This window comes from Cetorhinus maximus, chromosome 2 (assembly GCF_964194155.1).
Source record: "Cetorhinus maximus chromosome 2, sCetMax3.hap1.1, whole genome shotgun sequence".
In the NCBI taxonomy this organism is placed as follows: Eukaryota; Metazoa; Chordata; class Chondrichthyes; order Lamniformes; family Cetorhinidae; genus Cetorhinus; species Cetorhinus maximus.
Window position 1 is genome coordinate 120,665,406 of NC_135880.1, and position 26,721 is coordinate 120,692,126.

The 26,721-nt window shown below is 42.2% G+C and overlaps 1 protein-coding gene across 1 annotated transcript in view; it reads left to right on the plus strand.

Moving 5' to 3' along the window:
* fbn2 (fibrillin 2) overlaps positions 1-26,721 on the plus strand; it is a 401,654-nt gene that overhangs the window by 203,199 nt on the left and 171,734 nt on the right. The window contains exons 16-21 of the mRNA XM_078568999.1: positions 1,657-1,809; positions 3,844-3,897; positions 10,026-10,151; positions 14,342-14,467; positions 17,089-17,208; positions 24,390-24,527. Coding sequence (XP_078425125.1) covers positions 1,657-1,809; positions 3,844-3,897; positions 10,026-10,151; positions 14,342-14,467; positions 17,089-17,208; positions 24,390-24,527 — 717 coding nt within the window. The remainder of the gene's footprint in view (positions 1-1,656; positions 1,810-3,843; positions 3,898-10,025; positions 10,152-14,341; positions 14,468-17,088; positions 17,209-24,389; positions 24,528-26,721) is intronic.

Sequence of the window (26,721 nt, forward strand, 5' to 3'; positions counted from 1 at the left end):
GCTTCAGAAGCATTTTAGAAATCCCTTGTGTTTCGGCTTAGACTATTTGAATATAATCAGACCCACACATTCCTGGAAAAAAGTGCAGAACTGAAATAAATGAATGAAAAAGCGATTAAAGTTTCTGACATACTGAACATTTCCTTATTTGTAAAATCATCACGACAGATAAATTGAGAAAATTGATTATCAGTGTTTATGCACTGCTTATTTTCAGTTTCATATAATTAATCGCAGAGAGCTTAAAACTGGTCATTGAACTTCAATTCTAAATCAAAAAGGAAACCTATAGGATCTAATAACTATTGTTAATTTTCCTCTGCATTGTCATATAATCATATTGAAGCTGGTTACGATGACACATCCTGGTTAATGTCCAAAACGCATCTTTTCATAGGATTTCATAAACTGGATCAGCTTGTGCTTCAACTGCAAATTAACTTGTGCTGTCAGGCGTGTAAGAGTCATATCATCAAATTCCTGAAAACAGATCTTCCTTTTGTGCTTCTGATAATATGAAAGGTGGCAGCAGACAGGTGGAACAAGTCCACTGCAATTTAATGATAAGCATTGATTCTGAACTGTCTTTGGAATGGAACATTTACCAAAACTGTTAATGCTGAAATCCTTGTCTGAGTGCCTTGGATGGGTTATATTACAAAAGGCCCCCATTCACTTTCTCTCTGTCTGTTGCCCCTTTGGCACTCCAACACTGTAGTCAGCATTCAACGGAGGATCATTTATTTCTAGGAACCATTTGTTTGACAATGCAATGCCTGAAAACAAACACAACACATAAAAAAGAGGATCAGCTGGGAATGTAGCAACACTTCATGAGGATTGCAGTAATATTTGAAGAATGCCTTAATTTTCCCTGAAGTGTTGTATAGAGCTGTAAAAGTTGAACCAGATGTCTAATAGGTACATAGGTCAGACTCTCGGGGAGACTTCAGGAGCTGTCATTTGTGGTCTAACATTCTCTCATTAGAATGTTTTGCTCTATTGTGAATTAGTTAAAGCCTTGTTTCTCAACACTCTGCTTGACCTATATGCTTTACACAAACTGTAAAAATAAATCCATTAAAACCCACTGCTTGCTTCCAGTATATAAAATACACCATTTCATGTAACATGTTCTCAGCATGCATTTCAGTACTTAAAAAGTATCAGTGGTGTTAACATTTTCCACACAGTTCCACAAATATTCTGCAGTTTGATCATTTTTTTAAAAAAGCAAAGAGCAAACAGGAATAAATATATAATTGAAAAGTTCTGTTCTGTTTAAATGATCAGTAGTTTTGGAAGAGTTGGAGTCTAGCAATTTTTTTTTTTAATGCTGTAGGCTCAACAATGTTTTCACTAGTATTTCAGAGACAGAACACCGAATGACAGCTCGGTAAAGTATTTGTGTTTCCAATGCCATGTTTAGGCAAGTGCTGTGTGTTTGAGGCAACTCATTTGTCCTTCTGACACTACTCAGATGATCCCTGCCTCCAGTGCAATAGTTGTGTCTTGATGACTAGCACACTGAATAGGGCTTTGATAACAATTTTTAACTTCAAAAAAACAGTTTCCTGACTCAAATTCCAGACATTGTGAACAGCATCCAAGGTCTGTGAATGCTTCTTTATAGTGTGTTTTCTTTTACCGTTTTAGACACCCATATGCGCAGCACATGCTATGGAGGAATTAAGAAGGGACTGTGTGTCCGTGCATTCCATGGGGCAGTGACAAAGTCAGAGTGCTGCTGTGCAAGTCCAGATAATGGGTTTGGAGAGCCATGCCAGCCTTGTCCAGCGAAAAACTCAGGTATGTTTTCATTTTGGCAGGAGCCAAAGCAGGAGGATTTAAAAAGATGTGAAAAATGCAGTCATGACTCATTCAAACACGTGTGACTGTATTTAAAAAATATTTTAATAGTTACATAATATGAAACATTGGCTTTAAGGTACAAATACCCTATATACTTTCTTTGTTTTCAATGGAAATAAACACTTAATGCACAGCTAATTAATTTCCATCCATTTTGTTTCAATTTTCTAATTTCTGAGGCAATCTGGAAAATAGTTGTAATCAACTGTGTTAATAACTAATTTTTAAAACTTCTATATTAGCAGGACCAGGGATTCTAATATATGGTGCCCGCTTTTGCTATTCCGCTGTGAATTATAATTCATTACCTTGAACAGCACCCTAGGCTTTTACAGGGTTTATAAGAAACTTGATAGGCGATATTCTCAAACTGTCAGTTCCCTTCAGGTTTTCTAGGAATCATCACAATGGAGGTGAGTTAGCTTTGAGCAGTAGCACAAAATTGGCAATAGCAAGTCAGTAATCTATTTTACCCTCCAGCTAATGGCCTACCTTCCTGACTTCAATGGGAAAGAAAATCGAGCAAATGTAAGACAGGCTTCCAGTTCACTATCACCTGTTTTGTGCTACCAAGCAAAACCATTTCCTCACCTGTGTCTGTCCTCAAGTTTGCAAACACAGGCTTGTCACCTTGACAACTTTCACATGTTTTATTAAACGTTCATAAAATTTGAAAACAATTTCCCTCTACATATGATTTAAAATACAGTGATTGGCCCCACCCAATATTGGCACTATGCTCTTTCAGTTGGTGAAAAAAAGGCTTCAACAGGTTAATCTCTAAATTCTAGAAGTGCCTAAGGCCCAATTTCATTTTCACCTGAGTGTCTGTTTACAACTATTTCTTTGGTTTCTACCACACTTGCGCTAATTAAACCCTGAAAGAAAGTTAAATATGGGTCGTTTAGGAAATGCCTCTGTCCTAAATTAATCTTGTATATTAGAATGCTTTTTTCCCAGGCAACTCAATGCCTGCAGTAATATTAAGCCACCAAGATGTACCAAGATTCATCCCTGAGCTTTGTGTTAGCTAACCTCAACTTGAGCAGTAAAGTGAATATATCACGACTGGCTTCAGTATCATTGGGCTGAAGAAGGGAACTCAGACAAGGTACCCTCTTCTGAATACTAAGAAAGAAAGTAACAATATATAGCACCTTTCACAACCTCAGGATATCCTGAAAGGCCTTGCAGCCAATGAAGCACTTTTTAAGTGTAGTCACTATTATAATGTAGGAAAACTATCCAATTACAGCCTTGGTCCCAATGCACTGGATTGGTGCTCATGTAAGGATGAAGACAGAATGTGTTTTGCTGGTAATGCTGTTTAATGCTGTATAATTGTTCTGTGGATACAAGGATCACATGTAAAGAATGACCACTTGTAATAATATAACTTGCTTTCAAATTTTGGACCTACAGTTTAAAGTTTTTTCAAAAATCATAATTTATATTTACTTCCATCTATTTATATAGTATTAATATATATAACCATTGTCCATTGTGTTGACCCAAATGTGCTACTCATTGATAAAGATCTGTCTCTACCCACTGAGTGACTGTTGTATCCAGCAGATTCTTAATTTGTAATCTCCATTTAGGCCTTATGAGCAGGAGTAGGCCATTAGCCCCATCAAGCCTGTTCCACACCATTCAATAAGATCATGGTTGATCTGGTTGTGGTCTCATCTCCATTTTCCTGTCTGTTCCCCACGTAATCTTTGACTCCCTTGTCTATCAAAAATCTATCTAACTCTGCCTTCACTAAATTTAAGATACAAATTGCAAATGATGATTTGATGCTGACAATAGCATTTGCATTTCTGTATGTTTTATTTATTTTATCAGTATGACCATGTTTGAAACTTTATCTATCAGCAATTTTATTACCAGAAAAGCTAGTATTATTCTGGGGATTTCCAGCTTTCCGAGTTCATGGTTATTAACCAACTTCTTGCTCTGCTTTTACAGCTGAATTCCAGGCCCTGTGCAGCAGTGGAATTGGTATCACAGCTGATGGACGAGGTATACTGGAAAAAATATTTTCACTTCAAAGCAAATTAGGCCTATGTTCTGCTAATTCTGTATCTTTACAGCTTTTGATCTTACTACCTGAGTAAAAGCTTGCTAGATTTTGTGTTTAGAATTCAGCACTTCAGAGGATTTGGTTCATTAAACAAATTCATAAGTACATTCTAAAGTCAAATGCATTCAGCCCTTGTTTGGAAATCCTAGATATAGCCATTCTTTCATAAATTGATAAGTACAGTTAAACATCTAGAATAATGAGTTTTCCCGTTTTGCTTGATGAAGATTTACAGAGAGCAACTTTATGATTTTCTGAACACAGAGGAGACTTCCCTTTTCTCTCTATTCATTGAAGTTCACTAAGACAGTGACTCTCAACTCCATGAAAACTGAGCTTCCAAGGATCAGCCACCAATTCACTCTTCCCAGAAGATGAAAGCACATTGCATTTAAACATATTTTGTTTGAAAGGATGATCGAGCTATGTTATTCGTGTTAAAGCTAGCCTTGCAAACAAATCTAAAGAAGTTCTTGGAAGGTAACGACATCTTCTTGGCCTTATAGGTGAAGTTTATGACCCAGATTTTGCAGTCAGTGGTGAATAAACAGCGCTCACTGCTCATTATGCTTACAGTTGCCCACAAACATTTTGTAGTTTTTTTATTTCACGGAATGTGGATGGCACTGGCTAGGCCAGCATTTATTGCCCATCCATAATTGGCCTTGAGAAGGTAGTGGTGAGCTGCCTCCTTGAACCACTGCAGTCCTGTGATGTAGGAACACCCACAGAGCTGTTAGGAAGGGAGTTCCAGAATTTTAACCCAGTGACAGTGAAAGAACGATGCTATAGTTCCAAGTCAGGATGTGTGTGGCTTGGAGGGGAACTTGCAGGTGGTGGTGTTCCCGAGCAAATGTTGTCCTTGACCTTCCAGGTGTGAGAGATTGAGGGTTTGGAAGGTGTTGTCAAAGGAGCCTTGTTGAGTTACTGCAGTGCATTTTGTAGATGGTAGAAACTGCTGCCACTGTGCTTCGGTGGTGGAGGGAGTGAATGTTGAAGCTGGTGGATGGGGTGCCAATCAAGCAGAATGCTGTCTTGGATGGTGTCAAGCTTCTTGAGTGCTGTTAGAGCTGCACTCATCCAGGCAAGTGGAGAGTCTTCCATCACACTACTGACTTGTGCCTTGTAGATTGTGGATAGATTTTGGGGAGTCAGGTGGTGACTTACTTGCCACAGAATTCCCAGTCTCTGATCTGCTCTTGTAGCCACAGTATTTATATGGCTAGTCCAGTTTCTGGTCATTGGTAACCCCTAGGATGTTGATAGTGTGAATTCAGCAATGGTAATGCCATTGAATGTCAAGGGGAGATGGTTAGATTCTAATCATTGCCTGGCAATTACATGGCTTGAATGTTGCTTGCCACTTACCATCCCAAGCCTGAATGTTGCCCAGGTCTTGTTGCATATGGACATACTTCAGTATCTGAGGAGTCGCAAATGATGCTGAACATTGTGCAATCATCACCGAACATCCTCACTTCTGACCTTATGATGGAAGGAAGATCATTGATGAAGCAACTGAAGATGGTTGGGCCTAGGACACTACCCTGAGGAACTCCTGCAGCAATGTCCTGGGACTGCGATGATTGATCTCCAACAATCACAACCATCTTACTTTGTGCTAGGTATGACTCCAGCCAGTGGAGAGTTTTCCCCTGATTCCCACTGACTCTATTGAGCTAGGGCTCTTTAATGCCACACTCGGTCAAATGCTGCCTTGATGTCACCGGCTGTCACTCTCACCTCACCTTTTGAATTCAGCTTTTTGTCCATGTTTGGACCAAGGCTGTAGTGAGGTCAAGAGCTGAATGGCCCTGGCAGAACCCAAACTGAGTGTCACTGAGCAGGTTATTGCTGAGTAAGTGCCGCTTGATAGCACTACTGATGGCACCCTCCATCACTTCGCTGATGATTGGGAGTAGACAGATGGGACGGTAATTGGCCGGGTTGGATTTGTCCTGCTTTTGTGGACAGGACATACCTGGGCAATTTTCCACATTGCCAGGTAGAGGCCGGTGTTGAAGCTGTACTAGAACAGCTTAGCTAGGGGCACAGCTAGCTGTGGAGCAGAAGTCTTCAGTATTATTGCCGAATGTTGTCAGGGCCCATAGCCTTTGCAGTATCCATAGCTTTCAGCCATTTATTGATATCACAAGGAGTGAATCGAATTGGCTGAAGACTGACATTTATGATGCTGGGGAACTCAGGAGGAAGCCAAGATCGCGCATTCACTCAGCACTTCTGGCTGAAGGTTGTTGCAAATGCTTCAACCTTGCCTTTTGCACTGATGTGCTGGGTTCCCCCATCATTGAGGATATGAATATTTGTGGAGCCTCCTCCTCTGCTTAGTTATTTAATTGTCCAGCACCGCCATTCACAACAGGATGTGGCAGGACTACAGAGCTTAGATCTGATCCGTTGGTTGTGGGATCACTTAGCTATGTTTATCACCTGCTACTTACATTGTTTTGCATGCAAGTAGTCCTGTGTTGTAGTTTCACTAGGTTGACATCTCATTCTTAGGTATACCTGGTGCTGCTTCGTGCATGCCCCCCTGCACTTTTCTTTGAACCAGGGTTCATCCCCCAGCTTGATGGTAATGGTAGAGTAGGGATTTTGCCAGGCTATGAGGTTACAGATTATGGTTGAATACAATTCTGCTGCGACTGAGGTCCCACAGGATACCCAGTTTTGAGTTGCTAGATCTGTTTGAAATCTATCCCATTTAGCACGTTGGTAGTGCAACACGATGGAGAATATCCTGAATGTGAAGGTGGAACTTCGTCTCCACAAGGACTGTGTGGTGGTCACCACTACCTATACTGTCATGGACAGGTGCTGGTGAGAAAGAGGTCAAGTAGGTTTTTTTCCTCTTTTTTTTAAACACCGACTTACGATAATTAGAGATCCATCTCAGTGTTGTGCCCTCTACAGGGGATTTAGAACCTCTTTGAGCAGAGCAAGCAGCAGCGTCTTTCTTCAACCAGTCAGATTGAAGAATCCTATAGAGCCACACAGATTCCGATCTTAGCACCAAGACGTGTTCCATGTGGGAAGGTGAAGTTAGGAGCAGGCAGCTTTCTGTAGGCTTCCAGCCCAGAACCAATATGTGACAAGTGAGTGACTAGTGGTTAAATACTGCAACTTCACGGACTTCATGTGTTTTAATGCCAAATCACTCAGTGAGATACCAGTAAAACAAAGCTTGTGGAGGAGGACTTCCTGATCAGCTTCCTGATTTCCGCATTCAACTGTGCTTGTCTGGCCGTGGGAAGTTGCTATCCAATTTAGTCCATGGTGCAGATAGCCTCGCCGTTCCTACTGGAAAATCCAGGCTGTACAATCTGTTACTCAGTATTCAAAGTCACTTAATTCAAATTATCTGATTATTACATTTTTATTTTGGCAAAAAATTCCTACTCCCCTCTCTTACTTAAGTTGCATAATTCAAATTACTGGTAAGCTTTTTGTATTTCTCACAAAACAGTGTGAAATTATGACAAGTATTCTGTCCATGATAATAGTGTTATATTTATTCATATATTTGAGATTCTTTACAAAAAAATGCAACAATTTTTTTTAAAACAAGCTCAATTAAAATGATGATATTTCCTAAAGCATCAACTGCACAATGCTTGATGAAGTCATTTATATTTGACTGGAAGACATAATTCCTATGTCAGCATTGTACTGACCATACTGATTTATAGGCAGCATTGCTGCCTCTTCTTCCTGGTGGGCTGTATTGTGTTTATATTTGGTACAACCCAGGTATGCTGACATTGTTTCTTCTAATAAGTTGTAAGTCCTGAAAACTCCAGATCCTAAGTACAAATTGCTATCCTGTTTCGGAGTTACTTGATCCCCAATGGCTTATTTTGTATACAAACCATGTGCTCTGATACGGAGTCATACAGCCTAGAAAAGCCCCAGGTTCCAGCTCCAGGTTTTGTGGAGTTAAATGGTCTAAACCGAAACTGGAATGCAAGCACTGTAATTGGTTTCAATGGCTCTAGACTCTTCCTTCATTCCTGTGAGCAAATATTTCAACTCTCCTTACCACTTCCTATTATGTGGGTCTGGTGGTGACCAATCTCTAAATCAACTTACCGCTTAATTGAACAGTGTGTTTGCACAGTGAAGCACTGAGTTACTGGGCCGCACACTTGATGTAAAAGTTTTGAGATGCTAGATCTATTTGAAATCTATCCCATTTAGATACTTGTTACGCACAATATCAGTCTCAATGAACCTCACCATGCTGCAGTTACAAGGCTGTTTCCCACAAATATTGGAGAAATGTTAAAATTTCAGCCCATAGAGAGGGCTCAGCAACCTACCAGTGAAGTGAAATATTATGAATGCTTTCACACCTAAAGTATTTGTCAACCAAACAGTTCCTAATTTTCTTAAACCTCAATTTAAATAGTAAGAATCAATTTGAGAGCTGAGCTTTAGAAATGCTCTGTTTCCCAGTGAAATTAGCGAGAAACCAGTGACATTGGTTGTCACATGTTGGCTCTGCAAGGACATGAAAGTCATATTATTTGGAGTCAGAAGAATCAGTACAGGATCTTCATCCCAGTTAATTTACCCTGTCATTCATGCCAATTTTTCATCTCCCATCAAGCTTCCAGTGCTGTACTTCTAAGACACAGATATCAAGGGCCCTAATTTGAATAAGTTATCGTGCTGTTAAACATTCCCGAGGTGCTGTCCTGCAGCGGACCTACTTTATCCAATATGGTGGCTGCACACTTGCGACAAGAAATGCATGCATGTTTCTAACATATTAGGAGTTTAGTAGGCTTATGGATTCCCAAAATACGGACATGGAGCGGTTGAAATTTCTAGACTCACATTTTCATTAGAGTACATTTATTTATAATAATTACAATAACTTTAATTTATATAACACAAAAAGTCGACTAGTAGCTCAAGAGCCAAGTGCATGTACGCTACAGCTGTATCAGTACAAGACTGATTTTGCTCCAAGCCAACTCCATAGTTCTAAGAACAGATTGCCTGCATATGTATTTTTGAAAACTGTAGGCAGCAATTGCCTGTAATTTTGTGATTCTCGCATGCAACCAGCAACAACTCTCTATATCTATTCTATCGTATAAATGTATCCTAAACCCAGGACCTAACCTGACACCAGAGAATGGATGGTATATGACAACATGGATTGGCTCAGACAAATTACTTGTTTCTGCATTGTAACTTCTAATCATTTTTATGAGACTCCCATGAGAAGGGCATTTTTATGGAGCTTTATTATGGAGTTGAGTTGCACCTTTTCTGTCCATTTACACTACTAATTTGATGTTGGATGAAATGAAACAACTTTGCATTGACTCTGAAATGTTATGGGTAAAACTGGGAGATAAGGCTCCTAGTGTGGAGCCTTACTCAACAGTAGTCCAGCTCATGTGCACTGTTGACCAGGAATTCTTTACTGCTCGGTAATAGACCTTAGGAATATTTACCCTGTAATGTAAATGGTCCTGAAAAAAGAATCATTTGGACATGAGTATTTAAACATTTTGAATTTAGAGCTTTCTCCAGTGCTGAATGCATAAAAGGATTACCTGGATCGTAGGCTCAACTTTTGTTTAGAATTCAAAAGGACAATTTACCTGGAGTTGATCTTCATTTCTCAATTTACTGCATTAAATGTCACAAGCCATACAGGAAAAGTCATTGTTCCAGATGCTTACGTAGGGGGGCATTTTCTAAGTTCATGTCGCACACATTGGAAAATTACAGACATGAAGCCTGCAATTTTTCATCTATTCATTTTAATGAATAGAAGATAAGGGACATGCAACCTTGATCTCCAAATATGCATTGCCAGCAAAGGCTCTGAACAGGAGCACCAGCTTTTAAGATTGGGCCTGTGGTTCGTGTTTATAAATGTAAATTTTGTTGTTGTGTATAATACCATATTTATCACATAAGGTAAAGGATAGTTGCAATCCACTAAAACAATATTGATTTTTTTTACAAATGTTTCTGATGTGGAAATCATTTAAGTTTTTACTCATGTGTTGTTCTTTGGGAATAGATATTAATGAATGCGCCCTGGATCCAGAAATTTGCCCCAATGGAATATGTGAAAATCTTCGGGCCAGCTACCGCTGTATCTGTAACATTGGCTATGAGTCTGACCTAAGTGGGAAGAATTGTGTGGGTAGGTAAAACTATGAATATTTATGTATAATTTAAACACAGAGGAGCTTTTTTCTTTTTGTTGCTCCTTCCGCCTCCCTGTGGGAAATCACTTATCACTGGCCAGCCTAGGCTTTAGGATTTGGAGCAACCAAACTTCAAATGGAGGTCATTTACTGTAAATCATTTGTGTGAAAGCTTTAGGATGAAAAATGCTCTGAAAGCTGGAAAGCAGCAGGGGAAAAGTCACTTAGTATTTTATGGAAGATTGTGGAGTTGCAAATGAGCTAGAACTAACATTCCAAATATGATGCTTTGATCGTTCCAAGAAGTTCGGAACTCCAAATTTGCTTACACACTTATGCTTCTCCCAGCTGTGATCTTACTTATGCCCCTATGCTGTGTTTGCTTCTCCCACTATATTTTCAGTAACCCCCTTGTCCCCTCTCCGGAATAGAAAACTTCAAACCCCACTGGCTGCCAATTTTATCTCTCTGTCAGCTGAAATGGCCAGCGAAATTTTGAAGTCTTCTTTCCTGTACTTTTGAATTTCTAAAACACGTGAAAAAATTATCATTATCCTAATCCTAAAACTGGTGGACTACCAGAATAGATTGTGTGAGTCTAGATTCAGGTTGGCACACGGTCTTCAGCTGGACTACCAGAGAAGTCGATGTATTGTGGAACTCTGCTTGTGCTACTCCATGTAGAGCAAATATAATCCCAGAGATGTCTCTGAATCTGCTGTAAATTAACTCTGTTAGCTCGGATGATCTCAGGAGAGGGTGCCTATAAATTCTGAAAGACGAAAGGAAGAAAAGTTGTGAATTACTACACAAAAATTACAATGCAATGAACTCCACATTTTGTTTTTGAGAAGAAAGGCCTTTGTAACTGATTTAATTAAGTTTATTTTTTAGCAGCACATTTCTATGCAGTGAGGTCAGAGAAAGCATGAGTGAAAGTATTTTCCTTCTTGCACATGTTTAACTCAAAAGAATTCTACATCTGTTTACCATGGAGCCTTGGGAGCCAAAGATCATTTGTGCCTTTGGCAAAAGAAAATCATTTCCACTGACATTTGTCAAAAATATTGTTTCTTCAAATGTTCCTCAAGCTTTTCCTTTCTTAATGTATTTATTCAATGCATTGCATTGAGATGCAGCTGCCAAGGTAACAACAGCCACTTACTCTAATGTCTAAAAGTACATAAGGTATTTTATCTACTCTGTAGCAGAGATTTGCAAGTATCCAATATGTTTAACCCTATCATAAATGTATTCAATGACTTGGTCACTAGCCTATGGTGAGTGTGTGCATATGGTGAATTCAATTTTTATTGCGTAGAGTTCCAACATTTTTATTGCCTTTCGAGGATTGTCTCCTGGAATCCAATCTTTTTTCAGTAAAAACACAAAACAATGGCATTGGCTATAAAGGATAAAGTAATTACTGTTTCCCATAATCAGGGTTATGGTAAATAAATAAGTCAAATTCTGTTTGATAATTGGGAATCCAAGCTTTTACCAGTGATTAGAAGATCACGTTGTGTGATTCTGTCAATTCTTTCTCAAGGCTACATCACTATCAGAAATCTTATTTTCTCCTTTTATATATACATTGCATTTATTCTGTTTCTAACACATATTATATTTATTTGTTTTTAATCCTCATTTTTTTCCTGCTCCTGGTGACTCTTATTCACTGGGCTGGACTTTACAGGGTGCCATGGTCCCTGCCCCTCCCCCCCTTTCCCCGGCTAAAAGGTCGGTGGGGAACCCACCCAAGGGAGGAATGGCTGCCCCGCTGTCATTTTATGGCCAATTGGCCATTAATAGGCTGGACGCAGAATTTTCACCCTCAGGGGAAGGAAGTCCCACTTCAGAGAGCTGCTGGCCAATCGGGTGGCTGGCAGTTCTGTGGTCCCAGTAGCAGTAGGGCAGTAGGTGGGAGTGTGGTCACTGCTGGGATAAAGGGAGTGACAATGGAGATTGTCGCTGGAGCCGGACACCAAGGTAAATGGGGGGCATTTTGCCAGGGTCAGGCTGACAGGCCCCGGCGAGGGGACAAGTGGGACGGGGGGCCGGGTTTGAGTGGGGGATAGAGGGTGAAGGGAGGAGTGTGATCTTGGGTGGGTTGCCTCTGATGGGCACAGGAGTCCCACAAAGGCGGTTCCCCCCCACCCCTCTTTGCCCGCATCAATCTGCGCAGCTGAAAGTGCCGGGCTTCCCACGTGATGTGGTCTCCCCTTGCCATGGGTAAAATAGTGGCAGGCCTGAAGAGGCTCTTAAGAGGCCATTACACCTCTACCACTCCCATAAAATTTCATACAGGTCAGGGGGTCAGGTGGGAGGGAAGGTCACGCGCTGCATTTTATGAGCCCCCACCTTCAAACCCGCTAGCGGGGGAGTGTAAAATCCAACCAATGATTTTTCCACTCATTCTGTTTCTAGTAGGGGTGTCCTGAGCTGCGGAGACCTCCTTGGCTGTGAGATCCACTGTTCCACCAATATTTAGTGCATAATTTTGTGTCTGATTATAATTTTGTGAAGCTTGGGCTGTTTAGTTACATTAGAGGTGTAATATCAATGCAAGTTGGGCAGGATTTTACCGTCGGCGAGCAGGGGCGGGGCCTGCTCGACAACGCATAAAATGACGCGCGGTGACGGGCGCAACTCCTGACGTCACCGTGCCCCATTTAAATTTTCAGGAAGGCGGGGGCTCAGCAAAATCAGCTGCACGCCCACCGACCTGTCAATGGCCAATTGAGGCCATTGACAGATCAATTAAAGTAATTAGTGAACCTGCCAGTCCAACCTTAAGGTCGGCAGGCAGACCAGGAGCCCCGGCGGGAACTAGAAAAAACATGAAACCTCATCCACAGGCGGGATGAAGTTTCATGTAGGATTTTTAAAATTTTAATAAAGTTTTTTTGGAAATTATGAACATGTCCCAACTCATATGACATTGTCACATGAGGGGACATGTAAAGGAATGATTTTTTTCTATTTTTAATGTTTTTGAAAGTAGAGACGATCTCCCTGAGGCAGCACTTAGCCTCAGGGAGATGAGTGCGCTCTTTCGTGCACATGCGTGAAAGAGCGCACTCTCGATTTTAGGCATTCCCCCCCACCCGCACAGGGACTACATAGCGCTTCCCTGCAGAGGTCACGCTGGGCGGGCCTTAATTGGCCCGCCCACATAAAATGGTGCTGCACCTCCAATCAGGGGCGCCAATCGGAAGCATGCTCGCACGTGCCCGCCCATCAACTTCCCCCCCAACAGGGAGAAAATTCTGCCCGTTGTTGCTCTTTTTGATATCGAAATAAAAGTTAATCGAATGTATCAGACAAAGAAAAATTATCCAACCTGGATGGGAGTTGAGACTGGCATTGAACTCCCATTCTCAAAATTGAGGAAATTTGTGCTTCAGTAAGCAAGTCAATAGTCTCATACATATTGGAAAAACTAACCATGGTGTCTCTTTGACATTATTGTTTTTTTTCTCCTGACTAAAGTCTATCTTCGTACAGGTAGGAATGGGTCAATTGTACATCTACTATAAAAATTTAATTTCAGGCCAATGGTTATTGAAATTAGCAGAATGATGTTGAACTCCTGATAAGATGGTGTACTGTGAACCATTTTATATCCTATACAAAGCACTCTCATTAGATTATTAGAAATTAGTTCCAAACTTCATGTTATGGGTAGTATCATAAAATGTGACACTCATTACGGCACACAGCTCATTAAACACACGACTCAGTAAAATAAGTAGAACATATGGCTTTGGCTTCTGAGAACTGCATTGTAATGAAGAGGATTAAATCACATGGTTCTCTTTCTTGATCATTCCCTACCTTCTTTTGACTGGTTCACCAAGTTTTAAATTATAGCATGATTAGCGTATATAACAAAGAACAGCAAACAAGAATTAATGAACTTGTGTGTAGCCCCATCTGGAAATAATATATACAGATACTTCAGTTGCTAATTGATTGACATGGAAATTTGGCTTGACGAAGTCAGCAGACAATCATGAGTGTAAATGCAAAACTTTGCCAAACCTTTCCTACTAGTTGCAATTAAACATAAGTTGAAAATAGCCTATGCCCCTATTTGTGATCAATTATTCTGTGAAGGTTTGCTTCTTCATTCTTGAATAGCTTTTTTCTTCTCCTAGTGATTTGTACCATTCTTATCTTCTAGACATTGATGAATGTGCTGTTAACAGGCTCCTATGTGATAATGGGCTTTGTCGGAACACACCTGGCAGCTACACCTGCAGCTGCCCAAAGGGCTACCTCTTCAAACCAGACTCTGAGATGTGTGAAGGTGAGGACATTAAATGCACTCAATTGAAAATGACATCTAATCTTTATAGAAATTTAGCATCAAGAAATAGCAAGCATTTGCTTTGCAAGGTACTACCTGACCAAATCACTTACAGAAGAGTACTTTTGCTCTCCAACAAACCAGCACAAATTCCACAATCTGTGTTTTCCAACAATAACAAGAAGAGTTTTAAAATCTAAAAACCAGATTTGATGTAATCAGTTGTTATTTTTTCAAACTACATTAATCTGGGCAGCGGCAGAGGCTACCTACAGGGTTACAAGCAGAAAAAAATACTACCGTGCAATTTTTTAAACACCTCAAAGTGAAAAAACTTCTACATTTGTCTGCTCAATTAAATTTTCTCATCATTCTATATTTCTACCAATTGCCAGAGATAACAGTGGATGTTTATCTGCTTTTAATCAGCAATGTGTTTTTAAACAGGCCCTTATGTACCAACTTCTAATTAATTGTATCCCTTCCATTTCCCAACCACAAAAAGAGAAAAATCAGGTGGCAGAATCATTGACTGAAACTATTTTCTGTTACTACCATTGGGGAATGCCAGTCAGGCAAATATGTCAAATAGGATAAATATTCACAGGCAAGTCACAAGCAGTATTGCATTGGTTCTTCAGCAAACTTGTTTGTTGAATTTGTCAATTTGGTTGTAAATTAAAGATAATATTTGAGGTGACAAATATGATTTCCCATTATGATTGTTGAACCCCCCACCTCTCCACCACCACCATCCCATCTCTACAAGCAAAACATTCCTTAATCATTAGAATTGTCTATCTCAACTGGTTCAGTGTAGTCACTTGCATTAAAACATATTGAGGTGATCCATTCCCCAGTAGCTGAGTGTGCAAATGCAGCACTTCGTTTTGAGCTATAGTTACATAGTAGGATGGTCTCAGATTCAATCTCTGTTATGTGATGAATTAGCCAGTTTTAGCAAGAGCATTGCAAACTCTAACCCTAATGTGACCAGGTGTGAGTAAACCTACCCAGCTTGCTGCTTTTTGACTGTTATTAGACCCTCTAGCCCTCACCCCATTTAATCATAAAAAACTGCAGTATTAGCATGCCATGGGTCATTTAGTGAAGGTTAACAGAACTAAGAATTGTAAATGAATTTTATTTGCTACTGAGTTACCCAAAAGTGAAAGTGGAGCATGGTTTTCCATTGCGTGGTTTCCGCATGAAAATGCATGCGTATATTTGTCAAGGAGCAGTTCAAACTCAGCAACTCAGCTATGGTGCTCCTTGGCTGCCTGGCGTGTAAATGATGATGCAGATGTGGATCCTGACCATCAGGCTTATTTTCCTGCCTCCTGTCACTATTACCACAGGGACTACCAGGAGATAAATAGCAGTATGCTCTATGAAGGCCCTTTTAGAAGCTGCAGCTTCATGTTAAACCACATCCCCATTCATGAGTAAACTCCTAGAGAAGAGGGATGGATGGAGGAGACTTCTTAGGTGTTCTGAGTAGAATATTGCTGTTATCCACAGATGCTGTTGTTTTGATAACAATTTTCCAAAACTCCACAAAACCTTGTTTCCCATGTGGTTGAATCAGTGGAGATGAATCAGGGCACTGTGGTTTGGGGAAATTGAATTTTTTAGTCTGGACAATAAATATTCTCCCAACAGGACTAATTTAAAACAGGTGCCTTTTGATGTATATTTGCGGACATCCAACATTTTGTAAGTGGTAAACCAAAAGGTACTTTTTCCTTGTTTCTCTAATGTGACACACACATGTAATAAGAGCCCTTATGTATGCACTAAAACCACAAATGAATTCCTGTTTTGAATCTGATACAGTATTTGACCATGCCTGCTTGAGAAAGGTTACAACACTAAGTTTTGGTGTGGTGCAAAGGTTTGGTAAGCTTGAATGGAAAACCATGCTCCACTTTTACTTTTGGGTAACTCAGTAGCAAATAAAATTCATTTACAATTCTTAGTTCTGTTATCCTTCACTAAATGACCTATGGCATGCTAATGCTGCAGTTTTTTATGATTAAATGGGGTGAGGGCTAGAGGGCCTAATAGCCTTTAATTCAACTGGGATAAAGTCCCAGAGAACCGAGGCAGGCCTTCTAATCAGCCTGCCTCTGCGCTCGGCCGCACCTGTGACCATCTATGCTCTGCCTCCAGGATCAGCGGGCTCAACTCTATCCCACATCGCCCCCGATAAATCAAAGATCACAACATTTGTGGATCTTCCTACCATCCGGTGAGTCTGGAAATTTCCCAACTCTGGCTACCCGCCTCAGTAGTGAAAATCCACCCTTTGTGCTTGATGTGAGGAGTGCAGGGAAGTCCAAGTAAAAAGCATCTTGCGTTATTTACCCTGTGCCTGGATGATACCCAGTAGTAAAATCTGATACAATTCAAGTGGCCTTCACTTTTACCCAAGGTATTGTATGAGCTGGGAATTAATTGCTTCATATAGAGACAGACTTTGCTTTTCAGTATTTCTCCCTCAGAGGTTCCTGAAAGTAATTTTTAAGATATTTTAAATTAAAATTGTATTTTTTTTGTTTTGACTGCATGACTGGGTAAACCTGTAAAAATATTTAAGAGTGGCTATTCTATTTCTCCAGATGTTAATGAATGTGAGAACAGCCCTTGCGTTAATGGGGAGTGCAGAAACACAGTAGGTTCATTTTCATGTGAGTGCTCTACTGGTAGCAAACTGGATTCGAGCAGAACTGTCTGCATTGGTAAGATACAATTTCACTTTTTCTCTAAAAACAGAGCTCAAAGGACAAATTCAAAAGATTTTGGAGCTGAAAAAAAATGTTAGTTTCTAGCCTTGTATTATTTTTGAATAGATTCGGTGCTAATTTTCTTCTTAAATGACTACATTTATGAAAAGGATATTAAAGTGTAATGTTAGGGCATTTAAGTATTACCTATGCCACAAATAAGTTGTCAATTTTCTTCATTACATTTTTCACAATTAGCCATGCAAAAATAGAAATCCTTTCCTGTCTGAGTTATGCAGCCTTTAATATATCAAGGTATCAAAATATTTTAAACAATTAACTTAATGAATATTGGTTTGGACGTTCCTGAAAGAGTATTAAACTCAACAGAAACAAACTATTGCCTTTGCAGTGTAGAATTCACCTAATAGTTCTGCCACATATCCAACAGAGTAGCAATTGTTCATTGGTAACATAGTCTGACTTATTTTCCTGAAAATGTTCTCAGCAGTGTAAATTGAGAACCTGACGCCTTGATATTCCAGAAACTCTCTAAAAGGAGGTGGGCTATCTTTTTTTTCACACTTCTGAGCAGAAAAGTTCTGTGTTTCATGGCTACATGTCTTTATTACCGAGTATTAACATTCTTCCATTTTGTCTGGCATACATTTAAAGCCGAGTCAGATTGTGCTACTGGGTCAAAGTGGATCTTTGAGAAGCTGCAGATACTGTTATAATTACAGTATAGCGATACTCAGGTAGCACAAGGTTGCACTGTACTGATGGTCCAACCCACTATAATTTATTTGTAAAACCTTCATAACTATGTCAACAGTACTGAAGTAAGTGGAAAAAACATTTTAAAATAGTATATTTTCCCCTCTCTTCTCTAAATTCAACTGCACAGCCCACCCCCCACCCCCCCCATTGCACTTTGCCAACCTACTATGATGAGAAAGACAAGGGAGATTTGTGCATCACTTGGTATCATAATGAGGGAGTCACAAGAAACTGGTGAAACGCCATTTGTTGGAAACAAGCTAAGGTGATGCTTGTATTCACTTCAAAGACCCTGCGCAAACCACTTGGCTCCCAGACATGGGTGTAGTAGTATGCATTTTCTCTTGGATAATAGCATAATAGGGGTAATGAACAGGGGTGACACAGGGCAGAAGAAGGAGAATGTGAAAAGGGGAAAGGGATTTCAGCAAGAGGCTATATCCCCTCAGGATGTTCCAGGAACAATTATCTTCTACCATCTTCTAAGATGTGCATGGTTACACCATCTGTGGCTTGTAAATCAGAAAAGATTGTGAGATGAAGGGATTCTGCAATGTGAGATGGGGGATTAAGTATGAGGATACCATCATCTTTGATAGTTTCATCCGTGATACTGGCCACAACCTCATTCATGCACGCTTCAGTAATGGTGAATATCGTCTCCTCTGTTGGGGTAAAGACATAACAGCCATGTTTGTTTGTTTTTATTCTTTCATACGATGTGAGAGCCACTGGCTGGGCTAGCATTTGTTGCTCATCCCTAATTGCCCTTGAGAAGGTGGTGGTGAGCTGCGTTCTTGTACCCCCTGGTTAGGTTCTGCTTCCTCTGTTTATATGTCACTTTGCCCTGCAAAAGAAAGGGAAGTGTGCCAAGGAGTGTGGCCCAGTGTAGTTGGGTGATGTGGCTGTCATGGTTGAATAGCTGGAAGTATGTGCGAGCTGTGAGATGTGGGTGTAAGACTTGCAACAGTGCTAAGTGCATGAAGATGAGGTGAAGCTATGAATGTTGTGAATGAGTGCTGATTAATAGAGATTGTTGATTGGTAGGTGATGGGAGAATGACATATTGTGCAATGTGCAACGCTAGTGGCACAGTTAGTGTAATATGGCATTCAAAAATACATTCATTGATCACATTGGTGAGGCCAATGTACTTCTTGCAGCACCACATCCAGGTCCTTGTGGTTAGGCTGCTTTTTAAAAGTTTGTTTGGAAGGCCTCCTGGATCCCTGTGGATCGATGACATCTCTCTTCCTCGCCACTTTCTGCACCAAGGCCTCCAATGCAGCGTTTGAAAATCTTGGAACCCGCTATCTGCCTTGTTATGGAATTCTTTTGTCTTTCTCAGCACATAATCATTCAAAATGACTTCCAGAACCTGCTCCATCCAGGATACCACCTCTCCTTTAAGATGTCCAGGCTAGTTTTACCTCCTACTAGCATCTCACAATTTTGTGTCTGCTACTTAGGAATGCAGCCACTCAACAGCATGTTTAGTGCTAGTTGCAAGTGGCACAAAATTTGCATTCTAACTATTTTGGAAGCAACAGGAGCGGGGTGATTCCACATCATGATCCCTGTTTCCCTCTTTGGGGATTATCAAATTTTGCGGCCTCAGTTTCTAGAGGAGAAAAGCAGATTGACTGATCCATAGTATCTAAGATCTGAGTTATGAGGAATGGCTGGGGAAACTTGGGTTGCTAGACTGGAAAGGATGCCATCTGGGAGATAACCTTACAGAGGATATGTAAGATAGACAAAGGGATAAAAAAAAGGTAAGCCTGGAATATTAACTTAAGTTAAATAGCAGGGGTAGAACATGAAAGACACAGCCTTGAACTTGTCGAAGGTTGACTTAGCAATGATGTCAGAAAAATCTTCTTTACACAAAGAGTGACCAACACGTGGAATAGGTTTCCAGGGAGAGTAGCGGAGATGAAAACCCTGGAATCTTTTAACAGAAAATTGGATGTTGAAATGGGGAGAATCTCTCAGGGTGGATTGGTCTGATGACTTTCCCATCTCCCATTTTCGTGTGACCTAGTGACATGGTGGACATCAGATGGAAATAAGATTGGACTTGACTGTGATGGCTTTTGTGGTTAAATAGCCAACAGTCACCATCCATGCTCACATGAAAAATGGCCACTTGGGTGAGATATCTATGGAACTGTATGCAGCAAAGAGGACAGTGTTTTCGTGTGGGGGGAAAGAAAGACTGAGGGTGGAATCATCCCAGGTTTGCACTAAGTGTGTTGATAGCGGATGGAAAAAAAAAATTTTACCTGCCAGTGGTGGGTTTTCGTGCCGTATTGTCCCATTCCCAATGTGTCCTGCCTCATTAGTAATGCATTCACGGAAACACTCTGGATCGCTGGCAGGCAATCTCGGATTGGCTCACCTCAGTACCTCCTGTCTCCGAGCACCATATATAAAGCGCACTAGAGCACAGCCAACTCCTTGTCTACAGACCAGGACTGCTCCAGGTTATAGACGGCCCCGAAAGTAAAGAAGACGGCCGCCCCCAAATTTAGTAACCACTCTAGGGCACCTGCTGGATGCAGGGGAAGACTTCTGTTCTGGATGCAGGAGGTCCACCAGAGTCACCGATCTGGCCTGGGAGGCAGTGGCAGCGGCACCGGAGCACAGAGGAGGTCAGCCATCCAGTGCAGGAAGAGGATGAATGCTCTCATCTGTTCCACCAGAGTAAGTCAACCACCTCATCACTTGCAACACATGCTCTCAAACCCATCACACATCCACAGGGATCTCATACCTCAAGGGGCCACACCACTAACTCTCACACAATCCCTCACACCTCCATCAGGCTCATATTCTCTGGAGCTTACATCCTCATCCTGTCCATGGCTCCGCTCACCACGCAAACATTCCATGCAGTGCCATGTGTCCTGCATACACTTTCTCCATCTGTTTTCATGCAGGAGAAGCTGGCTCACAACAGCAGGGAGAGGTCCCAGACCAGAGATGGAGTGGCCCACATTAGGCCCCTCACTCACTTTGAGGAGCGTGCCAATGCTCTGACTGGTTAGGACATGGACCATGCCTGCGGTGATGGTGAGGTTGGTGACAAACACCCATGTGAGGATCCTACACCACATCATCCCTATCTCAACACAAATGTGAGTGTTCTCTCTCCTGTTTTTGACTCGGCTGCCATGCACTAATTATCTCTACTTTGGTTCACAGGGAGCTCTGCCAAGCAACTGACGGCCTCAGCAAGCCAGTCCCCCAGCTCCATCCAGGTCCTCACCTCCAGCCAAGAGAACACCTCCTCCATTGAAGAGCTGGAAATAAGCAGCCTGGAAGACCCGTCACAGCGCTTACCCACACCCTCCACCAGCGCGCAGAGACACTTCACACTAGATCTAGAGCAGGCTTGTGTTCAAAGTCTGGTGGTCAGCGCACAGACACATGTCCACAGTAGCAGGAGGAGGCTAGTTCAGCCAAGCTCCCCAGCACTCGGAAGCATGCTGGAGAAGAGTAACCTGTGAGGTCTGAGTCAGATGATGAGTCTCTGGATTCGGCCTTCCAACTCATCCTAGAGAGTCAGCAGAAGGCGGGGGAACATCACACAGAGCTGTTGGAATCCCTCAACAGTTTGACAAGCAAGTCGGAGAAGTGTGTCCACCTAAGTCTGATGAAGTGGTTCCCACATGTGTGCGTATGGAGGTCTCCATGGGGAGGATGGCAAATACCATGGAGACCCTGGTCCAGCAGAACGGGGAGATCCGCGCTGACCTGCAATCCATCGTGGTAACCATGGGCGAGTTCCTGCAGTGGCAACACGAGAGGCAAACGGGGCACCACGACATCCCTCCAGATGCTCCTTTCCCTCAAGGAGTCAGGCCGGGGCTCTTGGGCACCTGAAGGGAGGAGCGGCAGCTGAACACCCCTGGGTCGCCCACTGAGGAATCTCAGAGATTGCCCTCTCCCTTCTAGTCCCCTTTGCCTGTGACCCTCTCAACCTCATCCTCTGTCACTGCAGAGGGAGCAGCTGGCCCACAGGAGGCCAGCCAAAGCAAGCCGGGCCCTCAAGGCCTCGTCTCTCCAGAGCACGAGCGCCAAAGTTATCAGAGGCAACAGAGCCAACCATTGCACAGGCTGTCTCCACCCCTGCTGCGGATGCCAGGGCAGCACCTAGAAGAAGTGGTAGACCTAGAAAAGTTAAGAAATTCTGATCACAAGTAGTTGCACAGGTGAACATATTTTGTCATTTCATAAACTGAAAATATATTCACTTTCACTGAATAAGGTGTAAAGTTGTCTTTCAGCTTCATTGACAGGCTGTCTGAGCCCTCCCACTGCATCCCCCTTACTAGCAGTTCAGCTGCATGCAGCTGGACCACAAGTGATTCTGGAGGGAGAAGTGTGGGTGTGGCAGGGCCTTTTGGAGCCTCATGCAAGCACTCTCCCACGTACGCGGACCCTCCCTCCATCACACTCATCTCAATGTCCTGAGCATTTTCAATGCTGCCTGTTGGGGTTCTCTTTCAGTTGTCCATCTGAGCTGACCTACATCTCCGCCCACCCACTGATCACACTCCCATGCAGCACCTGTGCCCGTCCAACATGAGGCTCTGCTCACTTTCGCTATCAGCAACGATGGTAGTAGTTAAGTTTTGGATCAACTCCCCCGTCACTCCCCTCCCTCAGTCACCGATGCCCTTTCCCCCATCACTGTCGACCTCCCGGCATCACTTTCCACCTCCTTACCGTCACCTCCCAGCCAGAACCCTCTTCTTTCCAGGATGTCCTGGTGAACATGCAGGTTCTATACCTTCCTGAGAATACTCCCCTCATCCTTATTGACCTCCCCGACCCCCACCTTCCTACCCCTAGGGTCTGTTTCTGACTCCAAGTCCCCACCAACCACCCTCGCCAACTCTTCTGCCGCTACTGATGCACCCTCACTCTCCCACCTCACTGGCTCACTCTCTCCCCTCTCAGACTCACCATCCCGTTCTACCACGCCTACCCTCAGTTTGCTCCCCAGGAGGCACTCATTGACTCCACTGACCCCTCCCTTGCCTGTTCACCTGGACATCGACCCCTTACTCCGTCCTCCGCCCTTACTCACTCCTCCTCCTGGGCACCTTCACCCCCTCCAAACTTCCTCCTCCCCCCAGACACCTCCCCCTTCCAAACTCCTTTCCCCTGGAAACTCCTTCCCCCCTCCGAGCTCCCCCCCTTACACCTAAATCACCACTTGCTGCATTCTCCCCCGTTACACTCTCCTCCCCCCCCGAACGCCCTCCTCCCCACTCCCAACCTCACCCCCTGATATCTTTGTACCCCCCCTCCCCCAATACGCCTTCCTTGCCCAGTCAAACCTAGACCCCTATCCCAGTACACCTTTCTCTCCCACTCACAACTGGACCCTCCTCTCCCCCAACTTTCTGATCATCCATAGCAGCCCCTAGCCAAGACCGTGATGTTCTGAAGCAGACCCAAAGCACAAACAGAGACCTCCTGCCTTCCGTGAGCTACTTCGTGGCAGAGCCACGTCCATGAGAATCCACCCAGCATGTAATGCACGTGTTCCTCCAGGGTCCGGTAGTTATCGAGCTCCAGCATCCTCTGCTCCTTGTATATCCGCGATCTGAGCAAGGCTCTAACATTAAGTCCCGACTTGTGCATGTCACTGTTGTCCAGATGGAAAACCTGGCGTGGGGTCGGGTCTTACTTTACATCCCATTACCTGGATGCTAAGCGGGTTCACGCCGGCCTCCAGGGGCATTCACGTTCTGCCATGGCGGATATCATCAGATGATCCTGCTGTGCTTTTACTCCAGCATGAAACTGATTTCTGCCCCTCACCCCAAATTGTCCCCACCCACCCATCATGATGCCCAATGCCAACAGGGCTGGAAAATTCTGGACTGAATATAATGTACTTTTAGATTTCTATTTTCATTATAGTAATTTCCAGAAAACCCTCTGAAAGAGTTAGAATATCAAGCCTGAAGCAAAATAGGTGGCAGTCCCTATGTTGGGTCCCAGTCTTAGCTTTGCTGCTGAGGGCCAATGATAATCAGAAACTACATTTCTTCCCAAAAAAACAGAGAGAAGGTTATTATCAAGTCTGTCATGTGCAGTTCCTTTTGATTCCTCAGATCAACAAAGAAAAGAGATGGGAAAAAATAGTGTTTTATACATATACACCAACCTTAATTAGAAAAAAAAATCTTTAGATTATGGCTGGGCCAATACCTAAACATTGCCAACACATTGCATGGCCAGCAGAATAACATATACTTTTTACAGAATTGGCTATGAGGACATGTTGTGTTTCCAGTCATCTTGGGGTCAAGCTCAGGGAATTCTGAGATATTTGTCAGTAAAATGGATTCATTATGCCTTGGTAATTGCTTGAATTTTCTCACAATTTACAACAGACAGCGTGAAAGGAACTTGCTGGTTAAACATCCAGAACAGCCGCTGTGAAGTGAACATCAATGGAGCTACACTGAAGTCAGAATGCTGTGCTACTCTGGGGGCTGCATGGGGCAGCCCTTGTGAACGCTGTGAACTAGGTATTGAAAATGGTTGATCAAGGAAATAAAAGCTTGCTATTATGAAAATGTGCTTTCAAATTGAACTAAATTGATTGTGCAGAATTTTTTAAACAAGGACTACAAGCAGGGCTCAATGCTGGGGCCCTTGCTGTTTGTGGTGTACATAAACGATTTGGACTTAAATATAGGGGATGTGATCAAGAAGCTCGTGGATAATACGAAAATTGGTAGGGCGGTAAATAATGAGGAGGATAGCCGTAAACAGCAGGAGGATATCAATGGACTGGACAGGTGGGCAGAGCAGTGGCAAATGGAATTCAACCCAGAAAAGTATGTGGTAATGCTCTTGGGGAGGGCTAACAAGGCAAGGGATTACACTATGAATGGTAGGACCCTGGAAAGTACTGAGGGAACTTGGTTTGCATATCCATCGGTCCCTGAAGGTAGCAGGGCAGGTAGATAAGGTGGTTAAGAAGACATATGGGATACTTGCCTTTATTAGCCAAGGCATAGATTACAAGAGCAGGGAGGTTATGCTGGAGCTGTATAAAACGCTGGTTAGGCCACAGCTAGAGTACTGTGTGCAATTCTGGTCACCACATTATAGGAAGGATATGATTGCACTGGAGAGGGTGCAGAGGACATTTACCAGGATGCTGCCTGAGCTGGAGGGTCTGAGCTATGAGGAAAGATTGGATAGGCTGGGGCTGTTTTCCTTAGAGCAACAATGATTGAGAGGGGACCTGAATAGAAGTGTATAAGCTTATGAGGGGGCATAGATAGGGTGGATAGGAAGGCCCTTTTTCCATTAGCAGAGGGGTCAATAACCAGGGGGCATAGATTTAAGGTAAGAGGTAGAAGGCTAAGAGGGGAGTTGAGGAGAATCTTTTTCACCCAGAGGGTGATGGGAGTCTGGAACTCACTGCCTGAAAGGGTGCTTGAGCCAGAAACTGTCATAACATTTAAGAAGTATTTAGATATTCACTTGTGTTTCCATAGCCTCCAGGGCTATGGGCCAAGCACTGGAAAATGGGATTAATGCAGTCAGATCTTTGTTAACCAGCACGGACACAATGGGCGGATTGGCCTTCTTCTGTGCAGTAGACGTCTTTGAGTATTTCCTTAAGTCAGTTCCTTGGATTAGAAAAACAGGAATTTGAGATCGATCTTTGTGTTTGGCACCACACGAGGAGCTTTACTTTACAGTGGGATTCCTTCCTAATCAGTTGTTTAATAAGTTAACCAGAATATTTCCTCACTTTTTACTTTGGAATTTTTTAGCATCTTCCACTGCTTAAGAACTAATGTTTTCAGAAAATCTGTGTAAGAAGTAAATTGTGTGTGCCTTAATATCATGTTATGTGATATTAGAACTGACTGCATGAACTATTTTTTTGAAATTCCTCTGCTATTTTAATGAATGTGTTGACCCAATTAATGTTAATGTATTTAAATGAATTTTCCTTACTACTATTAAATAGCATGATTTCAAGGCAGTATGGTTTTATGTTTTGGTTTATCTATTTCTATCTCTCTCACATACTTATCTAAATTCTCTTTACATACAACAATGCTATTCACCTAAAATACTGCAAATGCTATTCTTACTTCTCTCTGTGTAGTTATTTCTTCCAAATTCTTTATTGGACTTATTCATGACTTTCCTATACTTATTGTCCCTAGTTTTGGAATCCTCCACATGTGGAACCATCTGTTCTACGATTACCCTGTCGCACCTCTTTGTAATTTTAACGACCTCTATCAAATCACCTCTCAGGACTCTCATTTCTAGAGAAAAGAAACCTAAACTGATCATTTTTTAAAAATGTTAATTGTAACCTCGCAGTTCTGGTGTCATCCTTGTAAGTCTCTTTTGTGCTTTCTCCAGTGATTTCATATCCTCTTTGTAATTTGGAGATCAGAACTATGTGCACTATTTTAACTGTGGTCTAACCAAGATTCTATACAAGTTTAACATAACTTCTTTGCTTTTGAATTCTATTTAAAAATGAATTCTCGTGTTTGGTTATGGCTTTCCTAACTTGCGTTGCTACTTTTAATGATTTGTATATCAGTACCTCTAGGTCTCTTTGCATCCTTCACCACATTTAGACTCTTATTTTCCAAGGAGTAGGTGACCTTCTTATTCCTCCTACCAAAATGCACCAGGCCGCCCCCATCTATCATGAAATTCATTTGCCCTGTTTTAACG